Source organism: Nerophis lumbriciformis, linkage group LG26 (genome assembly GCF_033978685.3).
Source record: "Nerophis lumbriciformis linkage group LG26, RoL_Nlum_v2.1, whole genome shotgun sequence".
Lineage (NCBI taxonomy): Eukaryota > Metazoa > Chordata > Actinopteri > Syngnathiformes > Syngnathidae > Nerophis > Nerophis lumbriciformis.
In genome coordinates, this window is record NC_084573.2 from 11569460 (window position 1) to 11592476 (window position 23017).

At 39.6% G+C, this 23017-nt stretch overlaps 1 protein-coding gene across 1 annotated transcript in view; it reads right to left on the reverse strand.

Annotated features, from left to right (window-relative positions):
• Positions 1 to 23017, reverse strand: part of LOC133623907 (zinc finger protein 106-like) — a 62384-nt gene that overhangs the window by 4761 nt on the left and 34606 nt on the right. Inside the window, exons 12-19 of the mRNA XM_061987388.2 lie at positions 18886 to 19034; positions 18669 to 18803; positions 12170 to 12286; positions 11900 to 12091; positions 10280 to 10342; positions 5311 to 5430; positions 5167 to 5238; positions 5008 to 5079 (exon numbers count right to left, since the gene is read on the reverse strand). Coding sequence (XP_061843372.2) covers positions 5008 to 5079; positions 5167 to 5238; positions 5311 to 5430; positions 10280 to 10342; positions 11900 to 12091; positions 12170 to 12286; positions 18669 to 18803; positions 18886 to 19034 — 920 coding nt within the window. The remainder of the gene's footprint in view (positions 1 to 5007; positions 5080 to 5166; positions 5239 to 5310; positions 5431 to 10279; positions 10343 to 11899; positions 12092 to 12169; positions 12287 to 18668; positions 18804 to 18885; positions 19035 to 23017) is intronic.

The window sequence follows — 23017 nt, forward strand, 5'->3', positions numbered from 1 at the left end:
CGGCCACAAGGTACTCTGCACCATTTAGCCCTTCTCGAAGAAAAACTATGCTTGCGTTATTTTCGGCTGTGCGAACCGTTTGAATCGCGGAAAAAATAAAAGTTTCTTCTTCAAAAATGTCGGCGGGGTGCAATATTTTATGAAAAAAAGACGACGAAAGTACCACGCACTCCAGTAGAAGGTAGCAGAGTCTTGATGCCAATTTTCTTGACCCAGCCACATACAAAAAAGTTGTAGAGCTCCATGCTTTTCAAGTTTTCATCTGTTTTGTCGTGTAGATTGACGTCTGGATCACACAATAGTTTGATATGTTTGGGAACTCCACCGACGAATGATCCTTTATCACTCAACAAATCTTTTTTTGATCAAGTATAGGGATCTATTCCAGTGCATAGTTAGATTTTTTGCTCATATCTGCAGTTTGCAGGAACATATAGGCCCTTTGTGTACTCCGTGCGCACTGCTTGCTGTACAACACCCATCTGAGCCTGGTTGATCAAGCACATTCATAATAACGTGTAATATTTACAAACCCCGTTTCCATAGGAGTTGGGAAATTGTGTTAGATGTAAATATAAACGGAATACAATTATTTGCAAATCCTTTTCAACCCATATTCAATTGAATGCACTACAAAGACAACATATTTGATGTTCAAACTCAAACTTTTTTTTTGCAAATAACTAACTTAGAATTTCATGGCTGCAACACGTGCCAAAGTAGTTGAGAAAGGGCATGTTCACCACTGTGTTACATGGCCTTTCCTTTTAACAACACTCAGTAAACGTTTGGGAACTGAGGAGACACATTTTTTAAGCTTCTCAGGTGGAATTCTTTCCCATTCTTGCTTGATGTACAGCTTAAGTTGTTCAACAGTCCGGGGGTCTCCGTTGTGGTATTTTAGGCTTCATAATGGGCCACACATTTTCAATGGGAGACAGGTCTAGACTACAGGCAGGCCAGTCTAGTACCCGCACTCTTTTACCATGAAGCCATGTTGATGTAACACGTGGCTTGGCATTGTCTTGCTGAAATAAGCAGGGGCGTCCATGGTAACGTTGCTTGGATGGCAACATATGTTGCTCCAAAACATGTATGTACCTTTCAGCATTAATGGCGCCTTCACAGATGTGTAAGTTACCCATGTCTTGGGCACTAATACACCCCCATACCATCACACATGCTGGCTTTTACACTTTACGCCTATAACAATCCAGATGGTTCTTTTCCTCTTTGGTCCGGAGGACACGACGTCCACAGTTTCCAAAAACAATTTGAAATGTGGACTCGTCAGACCACAGAACACTTTTCCACTTTGTATCAGTCCAACTTAGATGAGCTCAGGCCCAGCGAAGCCGACGGCGTTTCTGGGTGTTGTTGATAAACGGTTTTCGCCTTGCATAGGAGAGTTTTAACTTGCACTTACAGATGTAGCGACCAACTGTAGTTACTGACAGTGGGTTTCTGAAGTGTTCCTGAGCCCATGTGGTGATATCCTTAACACACTGATGTCGCTTGTTGATGCAGTACAGCCTGAGTGATCGAAGGTCACGGGCTTAGCTGCTTACGTGCAGTGATTTCTCCAGATTCTCTGAACCCTTTGATGATATTACGGACCGTAGATGGTGAAATCCCTAAATTCCTTGCAATAGCTAGTTGAGAAAGGTTTTTCTTAAACTGTTCAACAATTTGCTCACGCATTTGCTGACAAAGTGGTGACCCTCGCCCCATCCTTGTTTGTGAATGACTGAGCATTTCATGGAATCTACTTTTATACCCAATCATGGCACCCACCTGTTCCCAATTTGCCTGTTCACCTGTGGGATGTTCCAAATAAGTTTTTGATGAGCATTCCTCAACTCTATCAGTATTTATGGCCACCTTTCCCAACTTCTTTGTCACGTGTTGCTGGCATCAAATTCTAAAGTAAATGATTATTTGCAAAAAAAAAAATGTTTATCAGTTTGAACATCAAATATGTTGTCTTTGTAGCATATTCAACTGAATATGGGTTGAAAATTATTTGCAAATCATTGTATTCCGTTTATATTTACATCTAACACAATTTCCCAACTCATATGGAAACGGGGGTTGTACATATTTTGATCAGTTTAAGCATACGGCGGCGCATTAATTTCAAAAAGCACCTCACAAGGTTTGCTTCAACAACATCACTGATTACTACGCACTGCAGATTTCATGAGAGCCAACAAACATCATTAAAACATTACTTACTGATGCCAACGCTAGGATTTTCCTATAATCCCGTTTAGGTGAAGAATTAATCATAATCCTCGCAAAGGGTTTGGGGGAAAAAAAGGTGAGTGAAAACTAGCGTCTTTCGTGTGTCTTTCTCGCCATCTTCGGGTCTAAATTGGCTGTCAAAGTTGACCAACTTCTCAGTTTATGTCCACATCATTTTACTATCAAGGTGAGAGGCGCGATTTACATTCTAGCGTTAAATTTCACACGCTCAAAGGCAAAAAAAGCAGCTCATCATCCAATGATGCTAAATGTAGGCCCTTAATGTTAATATTCATGTCATGAAAAGTAAATAAGGTATTGTTGCCACTTTTTGGATGGTTGTTTAATGGGTTTTTATGGGCAGAATAAACGCAATAACGTCATAACTCCCATTAGCTCCATTGTAAGCATACTCTTATTTTTACGAGTTAGAATGCATTAAAAAAAGGACATATATTCTTGTCCCTCATAGGAAAACTCCCAAAGAACTAGAGTTCTTCTTTAAAGGTAAGGCATTTGTTGCAGATGAGGCCTTTATTAGTTCAACTGAATTTTGACAAGAATATAATCAATACGGGTGTGCGGATCCGATACTGATATCATCAAAAAAACAAGTATAAGATAATATCAGCTTGCATCTAAAATCTCATATGTATGCAGTCCTGCAGCGTGTTAACTTGTTAACAGATAAATGTTCTACTATAAGCACACAAAGTTAATATTTATTTGTATTTTAGTCAAGTCATTAGCATAACAACATGGTAAGCTACTACTAGTACTATTACTAAGAGCTAGCAGCTACACAACAGCAAGCACACAAGCTCGTAGTAGTAATAAATGTCCTTAATTGAACAATATTGCAGTTTAAAACACCATATTTGTCAATATAATAGAAGTATTAATTAATTACAGTTGCATATAACTTACATGTACAACGTCTCTAAGGCAGACATGCATTAAAAAGTATCAAGTAGTAAACATGCATCATTCATCATTCTCAGTTTGACTAATTTCACTTGATCAAACCTTTAACGTTCCACACTACACAAAAAAAAAAATGTATTATTCCTGCTTATATCATATCGGATTAATATTAGTATGGGCCAACACTCAAGGCTCCAACATCGGTATCGTATCGGATGTAAAATAAAAAAGTTGTATCTGGACACCACTAATAAAGTACCAATGATTGACACACACCAGAGATGGGTAGAGTAGCCAGAAATTGTACTCAAGTAAGAGTACTGTTACTTTAGAGATGTATTCCTCAAGTAAAAGTAAGGAGTAGTCACCCAAATATTTACTTGAGTAAAAGTAAAAAGTATGTTGTGAAAAAACTACTCAAGTATTGAGTAACTGATGAGTAACCTGTTCGTTAATGATGACGGCAACAAATAATGCACAAAAACATAAAAATAGCAATGAGAAAATTCAGAGCCAGGAATATCTCTTAAGCAACTAAAACAATAATATATATAAAATAATAATACATTAACATAAAAAATTAAGGCAAATTGAGCCACAATAACTTAACAGCACCATAGGCTCAGTAGGTAGAGATTACAAAGGAAAATAACAAGTTAGTCTTTACGCAAACCATAAACTGATAGGTGTGGGCTGCACGTGGCTTTGGAGCAATCAAAGCTGCTCACACGGTCACTAAGGTGGGCACCTTGTCAACTTAATGTGTATTATATTTATCCATGAGAGCATTTTTGTTGTAAATTGTGAGGTGTGTGTTAAAATCAAGGTTGTTTTTACAACATATGTGAACAAGAGCATGTATTGTCTTTGTGTGATGATGTAAATGAGGTGTGGTTGTATTGTATATTAAGTATGTGTCCATGAAAGGGCATTTTATGACTTTTTTCTTAATACATGTGTATGATTTTATTGTCATAATTTTATTGCATGATTTTTGTATCCCTTTAATTTAGGTAGCCAGGGACTGCAGATGGAAATGAGCTATTTAGCTATAATCTGGGACAGAACATATCTGTTTTTGAGCTTAATGTTTCTGTGCATTGTCCCTTCAAATAAAGACTAAATTAACTAAACCTGGGAACACACTGTGCACTTCTGATTGGTGTTTCTATGTATGCGTGCGTCTGTGTGTGTGTGTGTGTGCGACTGTGCGTGTCTATGAGGCTGCAGTGCGTTAATAAATGTCCCCACACGATGTACATTTGACAGTGATTCATAGCAGGGAAGCTAACATCAGCCTACGGTGACAGCCAAAATATCTACTAACGTTACTTACCGCCATGTGCTTCCTCAAATTTGACGTTGACTTCATGTAAGCTTAAGCTTGTTGTTTTTTTGAGTTTCAGCGGCGGTCACATGAGAGAGCCAGGCGGTCATGTGATTATTACTTTAAAAAAGTAATTTTATACTTGTGAGTGTTGATGACACAGCTTGTTTTACTCAATATAGATCATAAAATCTCAGCCACAAGCTGTAATATCTTACTGAGATCATTTAGGACCAAAACCCTTAAAACAAGTAAAAGACTCTTAACATAAAATCTGCTTAGTGAGAAGAATTATCTTATCAGACAGAAAATAAGCAAATATCACCCTTATTTGAGATATTTAATCTTACTTAGATTTCAGTTTTTGCAGTGTGAATATATTGTGGTATCATATCAAACCTAGTAGTGGCACCACCACATTCAAGTGGACAACATGTTTGCAAATTAATTTAAGCTTGGGCCTCTATTGGAATGGAGGCAACTATTTAGGAAGTACAAAAAAACACTCTTACCCAGCAGCGGTAGTTCTTCATCAGGTTGAGTTTAACAGCTTGAACATTTCCATCGTAACAACCTGTGTAGATCTGTTTTGACACCAGCACACACAGGATGAATCACAACGATGGGGACTGAGGGTGAAAGACTTTTCTCATGTTCTGATGTCCTCTTACCACACTCTTATGGACAGCCATGCACAGCACCATGTCACTGTGACCGCCGTACACCTGCAAGCGGTCGTGGGACTGGAGAGGACCACAATCAGATGACTTGATACGTATTAAAAATCAGCTATTTCACAGACAAGCCTCTCCTACCTGGAGCTCGTAAACCCGGACCAGTTTGTCCAGACAGGCGGTCACCATCACTTTCCCCAAGATGACGATGGCTGTGACAGCGTGACTGTGACCCTTGTAGATCCGCACCAACTCACCCGTCTACACAATAAAAGGTTAAATCAATCAAACTTAGAATAGAATAGAATAGAATAGAAATAACTTTATTAGAGATGTCCGATAATGGCTTTTTTGCCGATATCCCGATATTGTCCAACTCTTGATTACCGATTCCAATATCAACCAATACCGATATATACAGTCGTATATAAAGTTATGGAAAAAAATGCCAACATGGCACTGCCATATTTATTATTGAAGTCACAAAGTGCATTATTTTTTTTAACATGCCTCAAAACAGAAGTTTGGAATTTGGGACATGCTCTCCCCGAGAGAGCATGAGGAGGTTGAAGTGGGCGGGGTTGGGGGCAGCGTATACTGTAGCTTCCCGGAAGAGTTAGTGCTGCAAGGGGTTCTGGGTATTTGTTCTGTTGTGTTTATGTTGTGTTACGGTGCGGATGTTCTCCCGAAATGTGTTTGTCATTCTTGTTTGGTGTGGGTTCACAGCGTGGCGCATATTTGTAACAGTGTTAAAGTTGTTTATACGGCCACCCTCAGTGTGACCTGGATGGCTGTTGACCAAGTATGCCTTGGCGGGGCCTCACGTGCCATCATGGAAAGAAAAAAAATGTAAAAAGAAAAAAAACTTTTTTTAAATTGTTATATGCATCCAGTGATTATACTATAAAGTTATTTTCCATTTAACTTCACCAGTTTTAGATTATTTTTATTCAAAATCGCTGAATTTTCACATTTGCCGTTCAAATACTGAGAAGAGACTTGCGGTGAGTCACCAGCCAGTTGAGCCTCACCATGGATTGCGCAATGACTCCGCTAACTGCTGGCCTGCTGTGCAGGGAGACCGTATTGCTATATAAATGATAAATAAATGGGTTGTACTTGTATAGCGCTTTTCTACCTTCAAGGTACTCAAAGCGCTTTGACACTACTTCCACATTTACCCATTCACACACACATTCACACACTGATGGAGGGAGCTGCCATGCAAGGCGCTAACCAGCACCCATCAGGAGCAAGGGTGAAGTGTCTTGCTCAGGACACAACGGACATGACGAGGTTGGTACTAGGTGGGGATTGAACCAGGGACCCTCGGGTCGCGCACGGCCATTCTCCCACTGCGCCACGCCGTGAATATGAATTATATTATACATTTCCATAGTTTAGTTAGTTGAGGTATATAATGTACAGTGTATTTTGTCAACAACGGTATGTGTGTAACGTATTTCTTGTGCTGAGCAATCATAAAACGGCTGCAAAAGACGCACTGGGTGAGGCTCGCAGTAATCCCGCCTCCTGGTGGTAGAGGGCGGTAGTGATCCCAGAGGTCATTCATGTGACTACTCGGCTGCAGAAGAAGTGACAACAAGCAGCAACAGTTAGCAGCAATCGTTTATTTTTTCCTGTTGCCTGAACTTTTAACATGGAGGATTACATATCTAAAATAAAACAGTTTTCTAAACTGGACTTTCAATCGAAGCAGGAGGTAATACTTAAAGGATCATCTCCATCGAGACAGAGAGACTTTTAAAACTGAAGAAAGATAAGGAAGACTTCTATAAACAAGTTATCGATGCTTTTGTTCAAAAGGAGCTGCGCATGGACTTCATTTATAAGTAAAAGTAAGACCATAATAACGTTTTTTTTATTAAATGTGCTTTTTTGTGTGGTACAGTTTGTATGTGTAAAGTTAAAGTACCAATGATTGTCACACACACTAGGTGTGGTGAAATGTGTCCTCTGCATTTGACCCATTCCCTGGGAGGTGAGGGGAGCAGTGGGGCAGCAGCGGCCCTGCGCCCGGGAATCATTTTTGGTGATTTAACCCCCAATTCCAACCCTTGATGCTGAGTGCCAAGCAGGGAAGAATGCTGGTATGAGCTTTTAAACATAACCCGTTAACTGCTGCCAATCAAATGGTGAATAAGATACTCTTTAGGGTTCATATGTTTGTAAATCTGACTGTGATGAAGTCAGTGCCTCACCAGCCATCAACCTCACCGCACGTCACTGCAGCATTATTCACATGTGAATAATATAAGTACAGTCTATTATACAGCATTATTCACATGTGAATAATATAAATATATTATATATATATTCTACATTTAAGTACAGTCAAGAAGGAACATATGCATTATACAGTCTGATGGCTGTCGGTATGAAGGACCTCCTGTCGTTCCGTGTTGAAATGTTGTATTTGTATAGCACTTTTCATACATATAAAATGTAGCACAAAGTGCTTTACATTTACAAATATTTAAAAAAAAAAAAATTAGTACCTCCCGCTCTCATTGCATACTCGCAAGTTGAAACAGTCAACACCCCCGACTCACCCCGCCACCAGGCTAAACCCCCCTTTTCATAATAAAAGTCATGTAAAAACATATGTGGCTGAGCACGGAAGAACCAGTTGATACAACACTATTTTAAGTAGCCAGGTGCGCCGGGGCTGCATGATGAGGGGCCACGACCGCAGTGACCCTGACCCAGGGCACGCAGCGAGTGACCAGGCGGTCCTCTTGCCGAGGAACCCATGAGCCAGAGCCGCAGCAGCCGCGGCACGTCAGAGCCTCCGACGCAAAGGGCTTCTGCTGAGGAAACGCTGGAAATAGCTCTTTTAATCTAAAATATGTTAAGAGGATAAAATAAATTCATCAAATAGAGTAGGAAGGGGATTCATTTGGCCCCGTTTGTCGTGGTTTACCTGACACATTAAACGTGACAAATTGGAGGGTGCGCTATCCACTTTATTTCAAAATGTTTTGTGGCAATTCCAACTTTGACCACACCGTCAGTTGCTATGTCGAGAGGCGCTTTAAAGTTAAAGCGCCAATGATTGTCACACACACACACTAGGTGCGGTGAAATTATCCTCTGCATTTGACGCATCCCCACAGGGGAGCAGTGAGCAGCAGCGGTGGCTGCGCCCGGGAATCATTTGGTGATTTAACCCCCAATTCCAACCCTTGATGCTGAGTGCCAAGCAGGAAGGTAATGGGTCCCATTGTTATAGTCTTTGGTATGACTCGGCCGGGGTTTGAACTCACGACCTACCGATCTCAGGGCGGACATTCTAACCACAAGGCCACTGAGCAGGTTTTCCATCATTTTTATTGCAAAATGATTTACCCCCCACCAGTGTTCCATTACCTCTGTTCATACTACTGTCACTACTCAACTGCCAAAAGAACTGTAGACACCTTAATATTTATTACTTCCTATACTGTATATACTGTTATACTATTTGATATTGCACTGGTACTGTATGTGACTACTGTACTTTTACTTGTACTGATACTTCTACCATAACTACTGGGACTTATTGTGCAACTTATTGTCTTGTAATTAATGTACATCAGAGCTATTCAAATTGTTGTATTTTTTGTATTTAGTGTATTAGTTCAGCAACTAGTGTTTGGATGACCACTGTACGCAATATCTGGAGAGCATGGAAAAAAGCATTTCACTGTGGTGTACTCTGCATGTGACAAATAAAACCCTTGAACCCCCTCTTCCACTCATGCGAAACCCACCGACACTGCAAAAAGTCAGTGTTCAAAAACAAGAAAAAAAAATACAAAAATGAGGGGTATTTTATTTGAACTAAGCAAAATTATCTGCCAATAAAACAAGAAAATTCGGCTGGTCAAGACTTTCCAAAACAAGTAAATTTAGCTAACCTCAATGAACCCAAAAATACCTTAAAATAAGTATATTCTCACTAATAACAAGTGCACTTTTCTTGGTAGAGACCTTTTTGTTTAATATGTTGAAAAATATTCTTAAATAAGTAAATGCTAGTGCCATTATCTTGACATAATGATATGCGCTCGGCATCATGATTTTTTTTTTCATGCTTGAAGTAAGAAATGATTACTTTAAAAAAGCAGTTTTATACTTGTGAGTGTTGATGACACAGCTTTGCATCAGTTGATATTCAAGTTTGAAGCATGTTTTACTCAATATAGGTCATCAAATCTCAGCAACAAGCTGTAATATCTTACTGAGATCATTTAGGACCAAAACCCTTAAAACAAGTAAAACACTCTAACATAAAATCTGCTTAGTGAGAAGAATGATCTTATCAGACAGAAAATAAGCAAATATAACCCTTATTTGAGATATTTAATCTTGCTTCGATTTCAGTTTTTGCAGTGTGAATATATTGTGGTATCGTATCATACCTAGTACACTGCAAAAAGTCAGTGTTCAAAAACAAGAAAAAAAAAAATACAAAAATGAGGGGTATTTTATTTGAACTAAGCAAAATTATCTGCCAATAGAACAAGAAAATTCGACTGGTCAAGACTTTCCAAAACAAGTAAAATGAGCTAACCTCAATAAACCCAAAAATACCTTAAAATAAGTATATTCTTACTAATAACAAGTGCACTTTTCTTGGTAGAAAAAAAAGACATTTTTGCTCAATATGTTGGAAACTATTCTTAAATGAAGTAAATGCTAGTGCCATTATCTTGACATAATGATATGCGCTCGGCATCATGATTTGTTTTTTCATGCTTGAAGTAAGAAATTATTACTTTAAAAAAGTAGTTTTATACTTGTGAGATGATTCTAGTTTCAAGCATGTTTTACTCAATATAGGTCATCAAATCTCAGCTACAAGCTGTAATATCTTACTGAGATCATTTAGGACCAAAACCCTTAAAACAAGTAAAACACTAACATAAAATCTGCTTAGTGAGAAGAATTATCTTATCAGACAGAAAACAAGCAAATATCACCCTTATTTGAAATATTTAATCTTACTTAGATTTCACTTTTTGCAGTGTAGGAATGGGGCCATTTGAATCCCTTTTCTAAAGTAGATGTGGTGTAATGCAATGGCCGATACAGCGTTGACACTTACATGTATGTTGTGTGCGTGAACGGACGTGTCACTGGATCCGCTGAACACCAGGTCGTTCACCACCTGGCAGGGCCCAAGGACAAGTAAAGACCCAAATTACAAATCGTATTCCTACCGAGCACCTAAACCTACTAAAATAATAGTTGTATTATAATTATATATTACACTAATTATATATGTGCAGTTTAAAAGCCTACTGAAATGCGATTTTCTTATTTAAACGGGGATAGCAGGTCCATTCTATGTGTCATACTTGATCATTTCGCGATATTGCCATATTTTTGCTGAAAAGATTTAGTAGAGAACATCGACGATAAAGTTCGCAACTTTTGGTCGCTGATAAAAAAACCTTGCCTGTACCGGAAGTAGCAGACGAGTAGCGTGACGTCACAGGTTGTGGAGCTCCTCACATCTGCACATTGTTTACAATCATGGCCACCAGCAGCGAGAGCGATTCGGACCGAGAAAGCGACGATTTCCCCATTAATTTGAGCGAGAATGAAAGATTTGTGGATGAGGAAAGTGAGAGTGAAGGACTAGAGGGCAGTGGGAGCGATTCAGATAGGGAAGATGCTGTGAGAGGCGGGTGGGACCTGATATTCAGCTGGGAATGACTAAAACAGTAAATAAACACAAGACATATATACACTCTATTAGCCACAACACAACCAGGCTTATATTTAATATGCCACAAATTAATCCCGCATAACAAACACCCCCCCCCCTCCCGTCCATATAACCCGCCAATACAACTCAAACACCTGCACAACACACTCAATCCCACAGCCCAAAGTACTGTTCACCTCCCCAAAGTTCATACAGCACATATATTTCCCCAAAGTCCCCAAAGTTACGTACGTGACATGCACATAGCGGCACGCACGTACGGGCAAGCGATCAAATGTTTGGAAGCCGCAGCTGCATGCGTACTCACGGTACCGCGTCTGCGCATCCAACTCAAAGTCCTCCTGGTAAGAGTCTCTGTTGTCCCAGTTCTCCACAGGCCAATGGTAAAGCTTGACTGTCATCTTTCGGGAATGTAAACAATGAAACACCGGCTGTTTTTGTGTTGCTGCACCCGCCCGCAACACACCGCTTCCCACCTACAGCTTTCTTCTTTGCCGTCTCCATTGTTCATTGAACAAATTGCAAAACATTCACCAACACAGATGTCCAGAATACTGTGGAATTTTGCGATGAAAACAGACGACTTAATAGCTGGCCACCATGCTGTCCCAAAATGTCCTCTACAATCCGTGACGTCACACGCAGGCGTCATCATACCGAGACGTTTTCAGCAGGATATTTCGCGCAAAATCTAAAATTGCACTTTAGTAAGCTAACCCGGCCATATTGACATGTGTTGCAATGTTAAGATTTCATCATTGATATATAAACTATCAGACTGCGTGGTCGGTAGTAGTGGCTTTCAGTAGGCCTTTAACATGTTCATCTTGGCTGTAAAGATTTCATGATGATTACAGATTGACCCTGAAACAAGTCATTTATTTTAGCATTCATTCTTACAAGGAAATTATTTTTGAAATAAAATCAGAGGTTAACCATCAGGCCCAGATTCCATATTTACAGTATATCATGTTCAAGCGTCTGTCTCCTCACCTTCATACAGAGAACCGTCTTGGTGTGGCCTTCCAGCGAGCGTAGCAGCAAACCGCTCTTAGCGTCCCGTACGCTGATGGTACTGTCATAGGAACCCACCAGCAGCACCCGGCGGGCGCCCTCCTGTGACGTGCCCAGGCAGCTGACCCCTCGGGGGCCATGGCACTCGAACACATTCAGCGCTTTCAGAGTCTAAATCCAGGGAGTTTGACGTCAATGTTAATAAAAAATAATAATAATGAAGGAGAGTATTGTGAGGATGTATGTTACCTTTAAATTAAAGCTGGCCACTGATCCATTCGCGAGGCCAGCAAACAAAATTTTCCAGGCAGTGTGCAAACACAGCACTCGGTCGGCAAGCTTAATGGTTTCCAGGCATTTCTTAGACTGGTGGCAAAGAAAAATAGTGAAGATCCCAAGACAAAGTATATTTGGAATGCAGTCGTCCCCCATTTATTGACACTAATTGGTTCCAGGCCTGACGTTGTGAACAAATGTTGGCGAAGTATACATTTTTGAATTTTAAATAAATCGAATATCATAGAGCAGACCTGGGCAAAATACGGCACGTGGGCCACATGCGGCCCATTAAAGGGGAACATTATCACAATTTCAGAAGGGTTAAAACCATTAAAAATCAGTTCCCAGTGGCTTATTTTATTTTTAGAAGTTTTTTTCAAAATTTTACCCATCACGCAATATCCCTAAAAAAAGCTTCAAAGTGCCTGATTTTAACCATCGTTATAAACACCCGTCCATTTTCCTGTGACGTCACATAGTGATGCCAATACAAACAAACATGGCGCATAGAACAGCAAGCTATAGCGACATTAGCTCGGATTCAGACTCGGATTTCAGCGGCTTAAGCGATTCAACAGATTACGCATGTATTGAAACGGATGGTTGTAGTGTGGAGGCAGGTAGCGAAAACGAAATTGAAGAAGAAACTGAAGCTATTGAGCCATATCGGTTTGAACCGTATGCAAGCGAAACCGACGAAAACAACAACAGCCAGCGACACGGGAGAAAGCGAGGACGAATTCGGCGATCGCCTTCTAACCAACAATTGGTATGTGTTTGTTTGGTATTAAAGGAAACTAACAACTATGAACTAAGTTTACAGCATATGAAATACATTTGGCAACAACATGCACTTTGAGAGTGCAGACAGCCCAATTTTCATCAATTAATATATTCTGTAGACATACCCTCATCCGCGCTCTTTTCCTGAAAGCTGATCTGTCCAGTTTTGGAGTTGATGTCGGCAGGCCAGGGAAGCTCGGGTCGATATTCTTCTCTTGATCATCTTCGGTGGCATAAGGGACGGTGTGAGCCAAGACATCCAGGGGGTTTAGCTCGCTCGTCTGCGGGAACAAACTGCCGCCATTGCTTGCCGTGCTACCGAGGTCCTTTGTCCCTGAATTGCTCACACACTCCGGCAGATTCAATGGGGGTCTGGCGGCAGATTTCTTTGACTTTATCGTTGGAAATGCATCTGCTTTGAGTGTCGCAGGATATCCACACATTCTTGCCATCTCAGTCGTAGCATAGCTTTCGTCGGTAAAGTGTGCGGAACAAACGTCCAATTTCTTGCCACTTTCGCATCTTTGGGCCACTGGTGCAACTTGAATCCGTCCCTGTTCGTGTTGTTACACCCTCCGACAACACACCGACGAGGCAGGATGTCTCCAAGGTACGGAAAACAGTCGAAAAAAACGGAAAATAACAGAGCTGATTTGACTCAGTGTTTGAGAAAATGGCGGATTGCTTCCCGATGTGACGTCACGTTGTGACGTCATCGCTCCGAGAGCGAATAATCGAAAGGCGTTTAATTCGCCAAAATTCACCCATTTAGAGATTGGAAATCGGTTAAAAAAAATATATGGTCTTTTTTTTTTTTCTGCAACATCAAGGTATATATTGACGCCTACATAGGTCTGGTGATAATGTTCCCCTTTAAGATTTTCAATCCGTCTACATAGTTTTTTTTAGACCTTTAACATCAAAACTGTCGCCGCCATTATGATGTTCAGTGCTGTTTTTAAATGACCGTAAGTCTTGAACTATAGAAAGTATTTCAATGGTTGAAATCTGCGCTTTTGAGTGTTATAGGAGTTATTACGGTCATCTATGTCTTAGCAGCTCAGACCAGGACAAAGCAGAGTGGGTGGCTATTGATTGCAGAGCAGCCAGCCCGAAACGGGTGTTTTAAAAACGGACGTGTAAGCAAAATTTTACAACAAATTTCTGCATAAAAGTGATAATATATCATATTGTAGGTGTTTATTACACTTTGCATTCATAGTTTGCTGTTTGTTACATTACATTTTTGTTGTGTTTTGCTTGATTGTAAAAGATGTCTATTAGGGCTGTGAATCTTTGGGTGTCCCACGATTCGATTCAATATCGATTCTTGGGGTCACGATTCGATTCAAAATCGATTTTTTTTTTCAATTCAACACGATTCACGATTCAAAAACGATTTTTTCCCGATTCAAAAGGATTCTCTATTCATTCAATACATAGGATTTTAACAGGATCTACCCCAGTCTGCTGACATGCAAGCAGAGTAGTAGATTTTTGTAAAAAGCTTTTATAATTGTAAAAGGACAATGTTTTATCAACTGAATGCAATAATGTAAATTTGTTTTAACTATTAAATGAACCAAAAATATGACTTATTTTATCTTTGTGAAAATATTGGACACAGTGTGTTGTCAAGCTTATGAGATGTGATGCAAGTGTAAGCCACTGTGACACTATTGTTCTTTTTTCTTATAAATGTCTAATGATAATGTCAATGAGGGATTTTTAATCACTGCTATGTTGAAAATGTAACTAATATTGATACTGTTGTTGATAATATAAATTTTTGTTTCACTACTTTTGGTTTGTTCTGTGTCGTGTTTGTGTCTTCTCTCAATTGCTCTGTTTATTGCAGTTCTGAGTGTTGCTGGGTCAGGTTTGGTTTTGGAATTGGATTGCATTGTTATGGTATTGCTGTGTATTGTTTTGTTGGATTGATTAATTAAAACAAACAAAACCATTTTTTTTTTAAATAATAAAAAATTAAAATATATAGATTTTTAAAAAATGAGAATCGATTCTGAATCGCACAACGTGAGAATCGATTTTTTCCCACACCCCTAATGTCTATGGTGGAGCTTGTCTGAAAAGTAAAAGAGGAGCGACGTTCATATGTTGTTAATATTCAGTGTTTTATTGTTCATAGTTAGTATTGTAAATCCCACTTTCTTTGTGTTAATGTTCATTTTTGGTGTCCCTTTCAGTAAAAAAAACCCTTAAAATTCCATTCTGGTTTTTTGAGGTGGTCTGTCATAACTTTTATGGACATTGTGACTTTTGGTATTAGTGTCCCTGGGAAAAAAGGGACCAAAACACACATACTGTACAGCAGATTTTTACAGCTAAATGTGTATATATCATTCATACACACATACACATTGGCCCCCCCAGACACATTTTTTCTCTCAATGTGGCTCCCGGGTCAAAATATTTGCCCAGCTCTGTCATAGAGCATAAACAAATATTTACGACTTTCTAAATGTTTTTGACACAATTAGGGCCCTGAGTGTGCTATGTATTTTTAGCATTGCGTGTATCGCGTTGTCATTCCACATCGCTCACGTCAAACGCGCACCAATGTAATGTGGAACTTTGTTGTTGATGTCAAAGATGAAGTGCATCAACAGAGTTCAGCACTGCTCAAACAGCTGCTGAGAGCTGGGAGCAGTCTAATTAGCAAAGGATATGTTTGCTATTTGCTCACAGTTACATTTGTAAAAGCAAAAACGTACAACAAAGACACCACAGACTTATGTTACTATTAGTGGTTGAAAAAGGAACTGCACTTTTTTGGAATTTTGCCTGTAATTCACAATCATTATGACAGACATGAACACACATGTATTTTTTTGTCACTGGAGGCATCAAAACTATCAATGAACACATGTGGAGTTATGTACTTAAAAAAAATAAAGGTGAAATAACTGAAATCATGTTTTATATTCTAGTTTCTTCAAAATAGCCAGCCTTTGCTCCGATTACTGCTTTGCACACTCTTGGCATTCTCTCGATGAGCTTCAAGAGTTAGTCTCCTGAAATGGTTTTCACTTCACAGGTGTTCAAAGGGTGGCTATTTTGAATAAACTAGAATATAAAACCAGTGATGTGCCGTCAGGGCCAGCAAGACCTTCTCTGCTGGCCTAACATAACCAGATATCATAATCATAATTAAAGATAAAAGTAATTTTGTATTTACTTTCCCTAAATATCTAAAAGTAGAGATGTCTGATAGTGGCTTTTTTGCCGATATCTGATATTGTCCAACTCTTAATTACAGATTCCAATATCAACCAATACCGATATATACGGTTGTGGAATTAACACATTATTATGCCTAATTTTGTTGTGATGCCCCGCTGGATGCATTACACAATGTAACAAGGTTTTCCAAAATAAATCAACTCAAGTTATGGAAAAAAAATGCCAACATGGCACTGCCATATTTATTATTGAAGTCACAAAGTGCATTATTTTTTTTAGCATGCCTCAAAACAGCAGCTTGGAATTTGGGAAATGCATGAGGAGGTTGAGGGGGTGCGGGGGGTAGCGGGGGGTGTATATTGTAGCGCCCCGGAAGAGTTAGTGCTGCAAGGGGTTCTGGGTATTTGTTCTGTTGTGTTTATGTTGTGTTACGGTGCGGATGTTCTCCTGAAATGTGTTTGTCATTCTTGTTTGGTGTGGGTTCACAATGTGGCGCATATTTGTAACAGTGTTAAAGTTGTTTATACGGCCACCCTCAGTGTGACCTGTACGGCTGTTGACTTGTGTGTGTGAAAAGCCGTAGATATTATGTGATTGGGCTGGCACGCAAAGGCAGTGCCTTTAAGGTTTATTGCCGCTCTGCTCTGTACTTCTCCCTACGTCCGTGTACACAGCGGCGTTTTAAAAAGTCATACATTTTAATTTTTGAAACCGATACCGATATTTTCCGATATTACATTTTAAAGCATTTATCGGCTGATAATATCGGCACTCCGATATTATCGGACATCTCTATCTAAAAGTATTCATATTCTCTTCATGTCATATTATGCTCCTTCCAGGGTTGTTGTTTTTAGGTTATAGAGTTTTTATCCAATCAGAATTCAGCTAGCTTATGTTGCCATGCTGTACCAAATCTGCCACAGGCCTTCAGATTCAGCAATGCGGGTGTCCGTGCGCTGCAAACGAACGGGGACATACAGTGACAGACAGTTGCAATAGCCAATCAGATCACGCGTTGTCAGTAAGGCCTTCTAGATGGCCTAAGGTAGATATATAGTGATGTTATGAGCCAGGTAACATAAGAACTCCATTACCCAGCATGCCACAGTAGTAAAGAGCATGCGCAGTAGCCCCGTTTAGGTTGTTGAACGTAGACATGCCGGAGTGGAGTAAACTTTAAGAAGTCAGCCAACACACCTCGTCTGCATCTTTTATGATTAGACAAGACAACACATATATTTGCAAGGCCATTTTCAAGAAGGATATTTAAAGAGAAACTACATCTTGTGAGACCATCTCGGCCAACCCCGGAAGCTGCTCAGCTGTCGATGAAATGTGAGTTCAGATATTTTATTTCTTTATTTTTTTCACGTTTAAAATGTTTTTTGCAATTTTAATTTTGACAGTACCACATAAGATATGTTTTAATTGCTGATGCGGGTTTATAGAACAGAGTAGAATAGAATAGAATAGAATGGACTTTATTGTCATTATATTTGCATATAACGAGATTAAGGACTTTACTATATACAAAAAACTGTACAATTTACAGAACAACACAAGAGTACTAGAGTAGTAAAGTAATGGTAATGACAATCAGTGTCGAACGTATTGCACTCGAAGGGTACGGTAATATTACACAGTAGGGTATTGGGGTAGAATATTGTAAAGGGGTGAATAATTTATCATAAGTTTGAGTTCAGGATGGTGACAGCTGTGGGAAAGAAGCTGTCTCTGAGCCTGTTTGATCTGGCTCTGATGCACCTGCCCGATGGTAGTAGGTCGAACAGGTGGAAGCCAGGGTGTGTGCTGTCCTTAGTAATGTTATTTGCTCTGTTGAGGCAACGGGAGTTGTGTAAATCCTTCAGGGAGGGGAGGGGGCGGCCGATGATTTTTTGTGCAGAGTTTATTGATTTTTAAAAGCGCCAGAAAATAACCCGTTTTGTACAATGGCCAGTAGTGTTCCTGTATAGTGTTTCTCCAGCAATGGTCATGTGGTGACATAAATGATGATATTTTGAGAGGTAATCATCGGAGTCGGACACTTTACTGAAGGCCTAGGTGGGGAAACGCATGGCCCGCCACTGTATAAAACATGTTTTCGGTTATTTCACCTTTTTTTGTTAAGTACATAACTCCACATGTGTTCATTCATAGTTTTGATGCCTTCAGTGACAATCTACAATGTAAATAGTCATGAAAATAAAGATAACGCATTGAATGAGGAGATGTGTCCAAACTTTTGGCCTGTACTGTATGTAGAGGCTGTGTATGTATGTAAATACACATACACACACATATATACATACATATGCACACACACTCACACACAGACATTTTTTAAGCCCAAAGCGGCCCCTCAGTCAAAAAGTTTGGACACCCCTGATGTAGAAGACGCTTAAAGAAATATGTGACGTAGTGAATCCAGAATATTTGAAGCGCAATGTGGTGAGGGACGACTGTGGAGGTTGTTTTGTACCTTTAAACTGTAGCAGCGAATCGTCTCATCACTGGACCCTGTGTACAGTCGTGCTGGCTTGCTGGGAATAGGGGGGACCAGCAGACAGTTGACTTTGCTTGTGTGTCCCTCAAACACTGCTTGGCATTCCCAGTTCTGTGGGTGGACAGAATGGAATAACATCATAAAAATCTAGTTTGGATGAGTGTCGAAGCATCAATACTGCGTCCTATAATACCGCCAAACTGTAAGCCCGCGCCGTCTGGTCTGCTGAGCACGTGTACAAGAGCCCCTCGTGGATTTGCAGGCCATGAACGGAGCCTGTGTGGTTAGAAAATTCTCCCAAGAATGGCTCTAGCTCCTCCTCTTCTGTCACCTTAACAGCCACTGGTACAAGAATTAAAGTGACGTCAACACTTTTCCTTGATTGACAGTCGGCGTCAAAAGTCGTTTGTCCTTTGGTGTGGGTACCAGCTGTAGCAAAGTACCAATTGGTTGACACTTGACAGAGAGTCAATACTTGTGTTCAACAAATAGCAATGGAACAGGAATAACACATAATTACCCACAGAACAATCAGGGCCGGCTTTTTGTGGGTCTCAACAAGATTTTATTTGTGACCCAACCTCTTAAGGTTTGTTTACATGCCTTTTTTATTTCTATTTGCTATTTGGGCTTATTTGACCCTAATTACAATCAAAACTAAGAATCATCTTTTTATAAATAAATAAATGATAAATGGGTTTTACTTGTATAGCGCTTTTCTACCTTCAAGGTACTCAAAGCGCTTTGACAGTATTTCCACATTCACCCATTCACACACACATTCACACACTGATGGCGGGAGCTGCCATGCAAGGCGCTAACCAGCAGCCATCAGGAGCAAGGGTGAAGTGTCTTGCCCAAGGACACAACGGACGTGACTAGGATGGTAGAAGGTGGGGATTGAACCCCAGTAACCAGCAACCCTCCGATTGCTGGCACGGCCACTCTACCAACTTCGCCACGCCGTCCCCATATATGATGTACTTAGTCCATAAGTACACAAATGTGTACTTCATGTGTAGTGACATGCGAATTCTTATTTTTACACTTTTTTTTTTTTCAAAATTCCATTGTCTGTTATACTCTTCTGACACCACCAGATTTTGGAAATAAGAGCTAAAAGGTGCTGTACACGCATGTGGCCAGCTAAGCCTTTAGAGTAGAGATGTCCGATAATGGATTTTTTGCCGATATCCGATATTCCGATATTGTCCAACTCTTAATTACCGATTCCGATATCAACCGATACCGATATATACAGTCGTGGAATTAACACATTATTATGCCAAATTTTGTTGTGATGCCCCGCCGGATGCATTAAACAATATAACAAGGTTTTCCAAAATAAATCAACTCAAGTTATGGAAAAAAATGCCAACATGGCACTGCCATATTTATTATTGAAGTCACAAAGTGCATTATTATTTTGAACATGCCTCAAAACAGCAGCTTGGAATTTGGGACATGCTCTCCCTAAGAGAGCATGAGGAAGTTGAGGTGGGCGGGGCTGGGTTGAGGTGGGGGAGGGGGTAGCGGGGGGTGTATATTGTAGCGTCCCAGAAGAGTTAGTACTGCAAGGGGTTCTGGGTATTTGTTCTGTTGTGTTTATGTTGTGTTACGGTGCGGATGCTCTCCCGAAATGTGTTTGTCATTCTTGTTTGGTGTGGGTTCACAGTGTGGGGCATATTTGTAACAGTGTTAAAGTTGTTTATATGGCCACCCTCAGTGTGACCTGTATGGCTGTTGACCAAGTATGATAATAATCGGCAGTCCGATATTATCGGACATCTCTACTTTAGAGATTTAATATTACTTGTTACACATTAGGGACGATAGGGCTGACTACAGTCTAGTGAATATTGTAAGCCCTTCGAGGCATTTGTGATTAAGGGCTATATAAATAAACTTTGATTGATTGATGATGATTGATAATACAGTCTCTTTGAAGTCTGTGTTTTAATGGTGACTGTATTGATGTTATTTCATGTCTAAAGGGCATTCTTAAGTTTAAAAAAGCATTTAGAAAGTCAACAGGTTTTTTGTGTGTTAGCTATATAAACATTTTTTTTTATCATTCTTACTTCACAGAAGGCACGGAACTAATTAACAGCGATAAACACGGATATACTGTATTATTTTTAGTGACAAGAACAGTCTGCGTGTGTGTATAAAAAACACTAACAAAAATGTTCTTCAAGAACATATTGAGAAATTGAGAAAAAATTTATTATTACTATTTTACAAATTATGTAAAAATTTGTATTTATTACATTTATGATAAATAAACAAAAAGACTACATTGACAACTACAATTCAGTTCAATCCATCATGTTCAATAGTCCTTTCTTTATGTTCCAGAAAATGTCCAAAGTATATATGAAAAGGTAAAAAAAATGTGTTGATTGGTCCAAGGGGAAAATAAACGTTTTCTTAAATCTTCAACAGCAGTGAAGACAATTCAAAAACTGGTATGCCAATTCGGCATTAATTGAAAAAAGTAAACAAAATACAATAAATGGGGAAAAAATGAAATAACTATAGTTTTTTAGACATTTTATTTTTAGGGAAAAGGTTCGGCTACAATACAAACTTCAAATAGTGTGGTCGTTTTAGAAATACATGTGTAAATTGGTCATGCTTGAAGCGATGATAAATAAGCAAATATCTCTACAGGCTTTTGAATGGAGACGGCCACGATGCTGCTGAACCAAATTAAGACTATTATGCTCAGTAGAAGTTGTCATATATGAAGTAATTTAGTGCATAATCAATAGAGATGTCCGATAATGGCTTTTTTGCCGATATCCGATATTGTCCAACTCTTAATTACCGATTCCGATATCAACCGATACCGATATATACAGTCGTGGAATTAACACATTATTATGCTTAATTTTGTTGTGATGCCCCGCCGGATGCATTAAACAACGCAACTTTACCATGAATTGATTAACGTGGACCCCGATTTAAACAAATTGAAAAACTTATTCGGGTGTTACCATTTAGTGATCAATTGTACGGAATATGTACTGTACTGTGCAATCTACTAATAAAAGTTTCAATCAATCAATCAAAAACAAGGTTTTCCAAAATAAGAGAACAACTTCAACTACAGGTATGGAAAAAGTGCCAACATGGCACTGCCATATTTATTATTGAAGTCACAAAGTGCATTATTTTTCAAATTACTCGTATTAAAGGAAGACGTCTTGGTTCCTCCTCGCATAACCAACTTTTTGCAGTCATTGCAAATTGCCAGTTTTGTCTCCGTCAGACACACTTTGAAATAATCCCAAACCATAGACATGGTGTCATTAGTCAGTCACCAAACTCGCTCGCTTGTTAGCCACGGCTACAGCACCGGCAACAACACACTCTTGTTGTTGTTATGCTCCGCTCATGGCGGTTTGATGAGGTCATCAAGCGTCGCCAGTAAACCTCTCATGCTGCAGTCGTCAACTCCTGTGTTGTGTGTGGGGAGAGGGGAAAGGGGAGGGGCTGCTGACTGGGAAACGCAACTGCTCTGTACTGCTCCCTACGTCCGTGTTTTACCGGATATGTATCGCTCCGTACAGCAGCGTTTTAAAAAGTCATTAATTTTACTTTTTAAAACGATCATTGCCGATATTACATTTTTAAAGCATTTATCGATATCGGCCGATAATCAAAGTACAAACCCCGTTTCCATATGAGTTGGGAAATTGTGTGAGATGTAAATATAAACGGAATACAATGATTTGCAAATCCTTTTCAACCCATATTCAATTGAATGCACTACAAAGACAACATATTTGATGTTCAAACTCATAAACTTTTTTTTTTTTGCAAATAATAATTAACTTAGAATCTCATGGCTGCAACACGTGCCAAAGTAGTTGGGAAAGGGCATGTTCACCACTGTGTTACATGGACTTTCCTTTTAACAATATTCAGTAAACGTTTGGGAACTGAGGAGACACATTTTTTAAGCTTCTCAGGTGGAATTCTTTCCCATTCTTGCATTCTTGGGCCTCCGTTGTGGTATTTTAGGCTTCATAATGCGCCACACATTTTCAATGGGAGACAGGTCTGAACTACAGGCAGGCCAGTCTAGTACCCGCACTCTTTTACTATGAAGCCACGTTGATGTAACACGTGGCTTGCTGAAATAAGCAGGGGCGTCCATGGTAACGTTGCTTGGGTGGCAACATATGTTGCTCCAAAACCTGTATGTACCTTTCAGCATTAATGGCGTCTTCACAGATGTGTAAGTTACCCATGCCTTGGCCACTAATACACCCCCATACCATCACAGATGCTGGCTTTTCAACTTTGCGCCTATAACA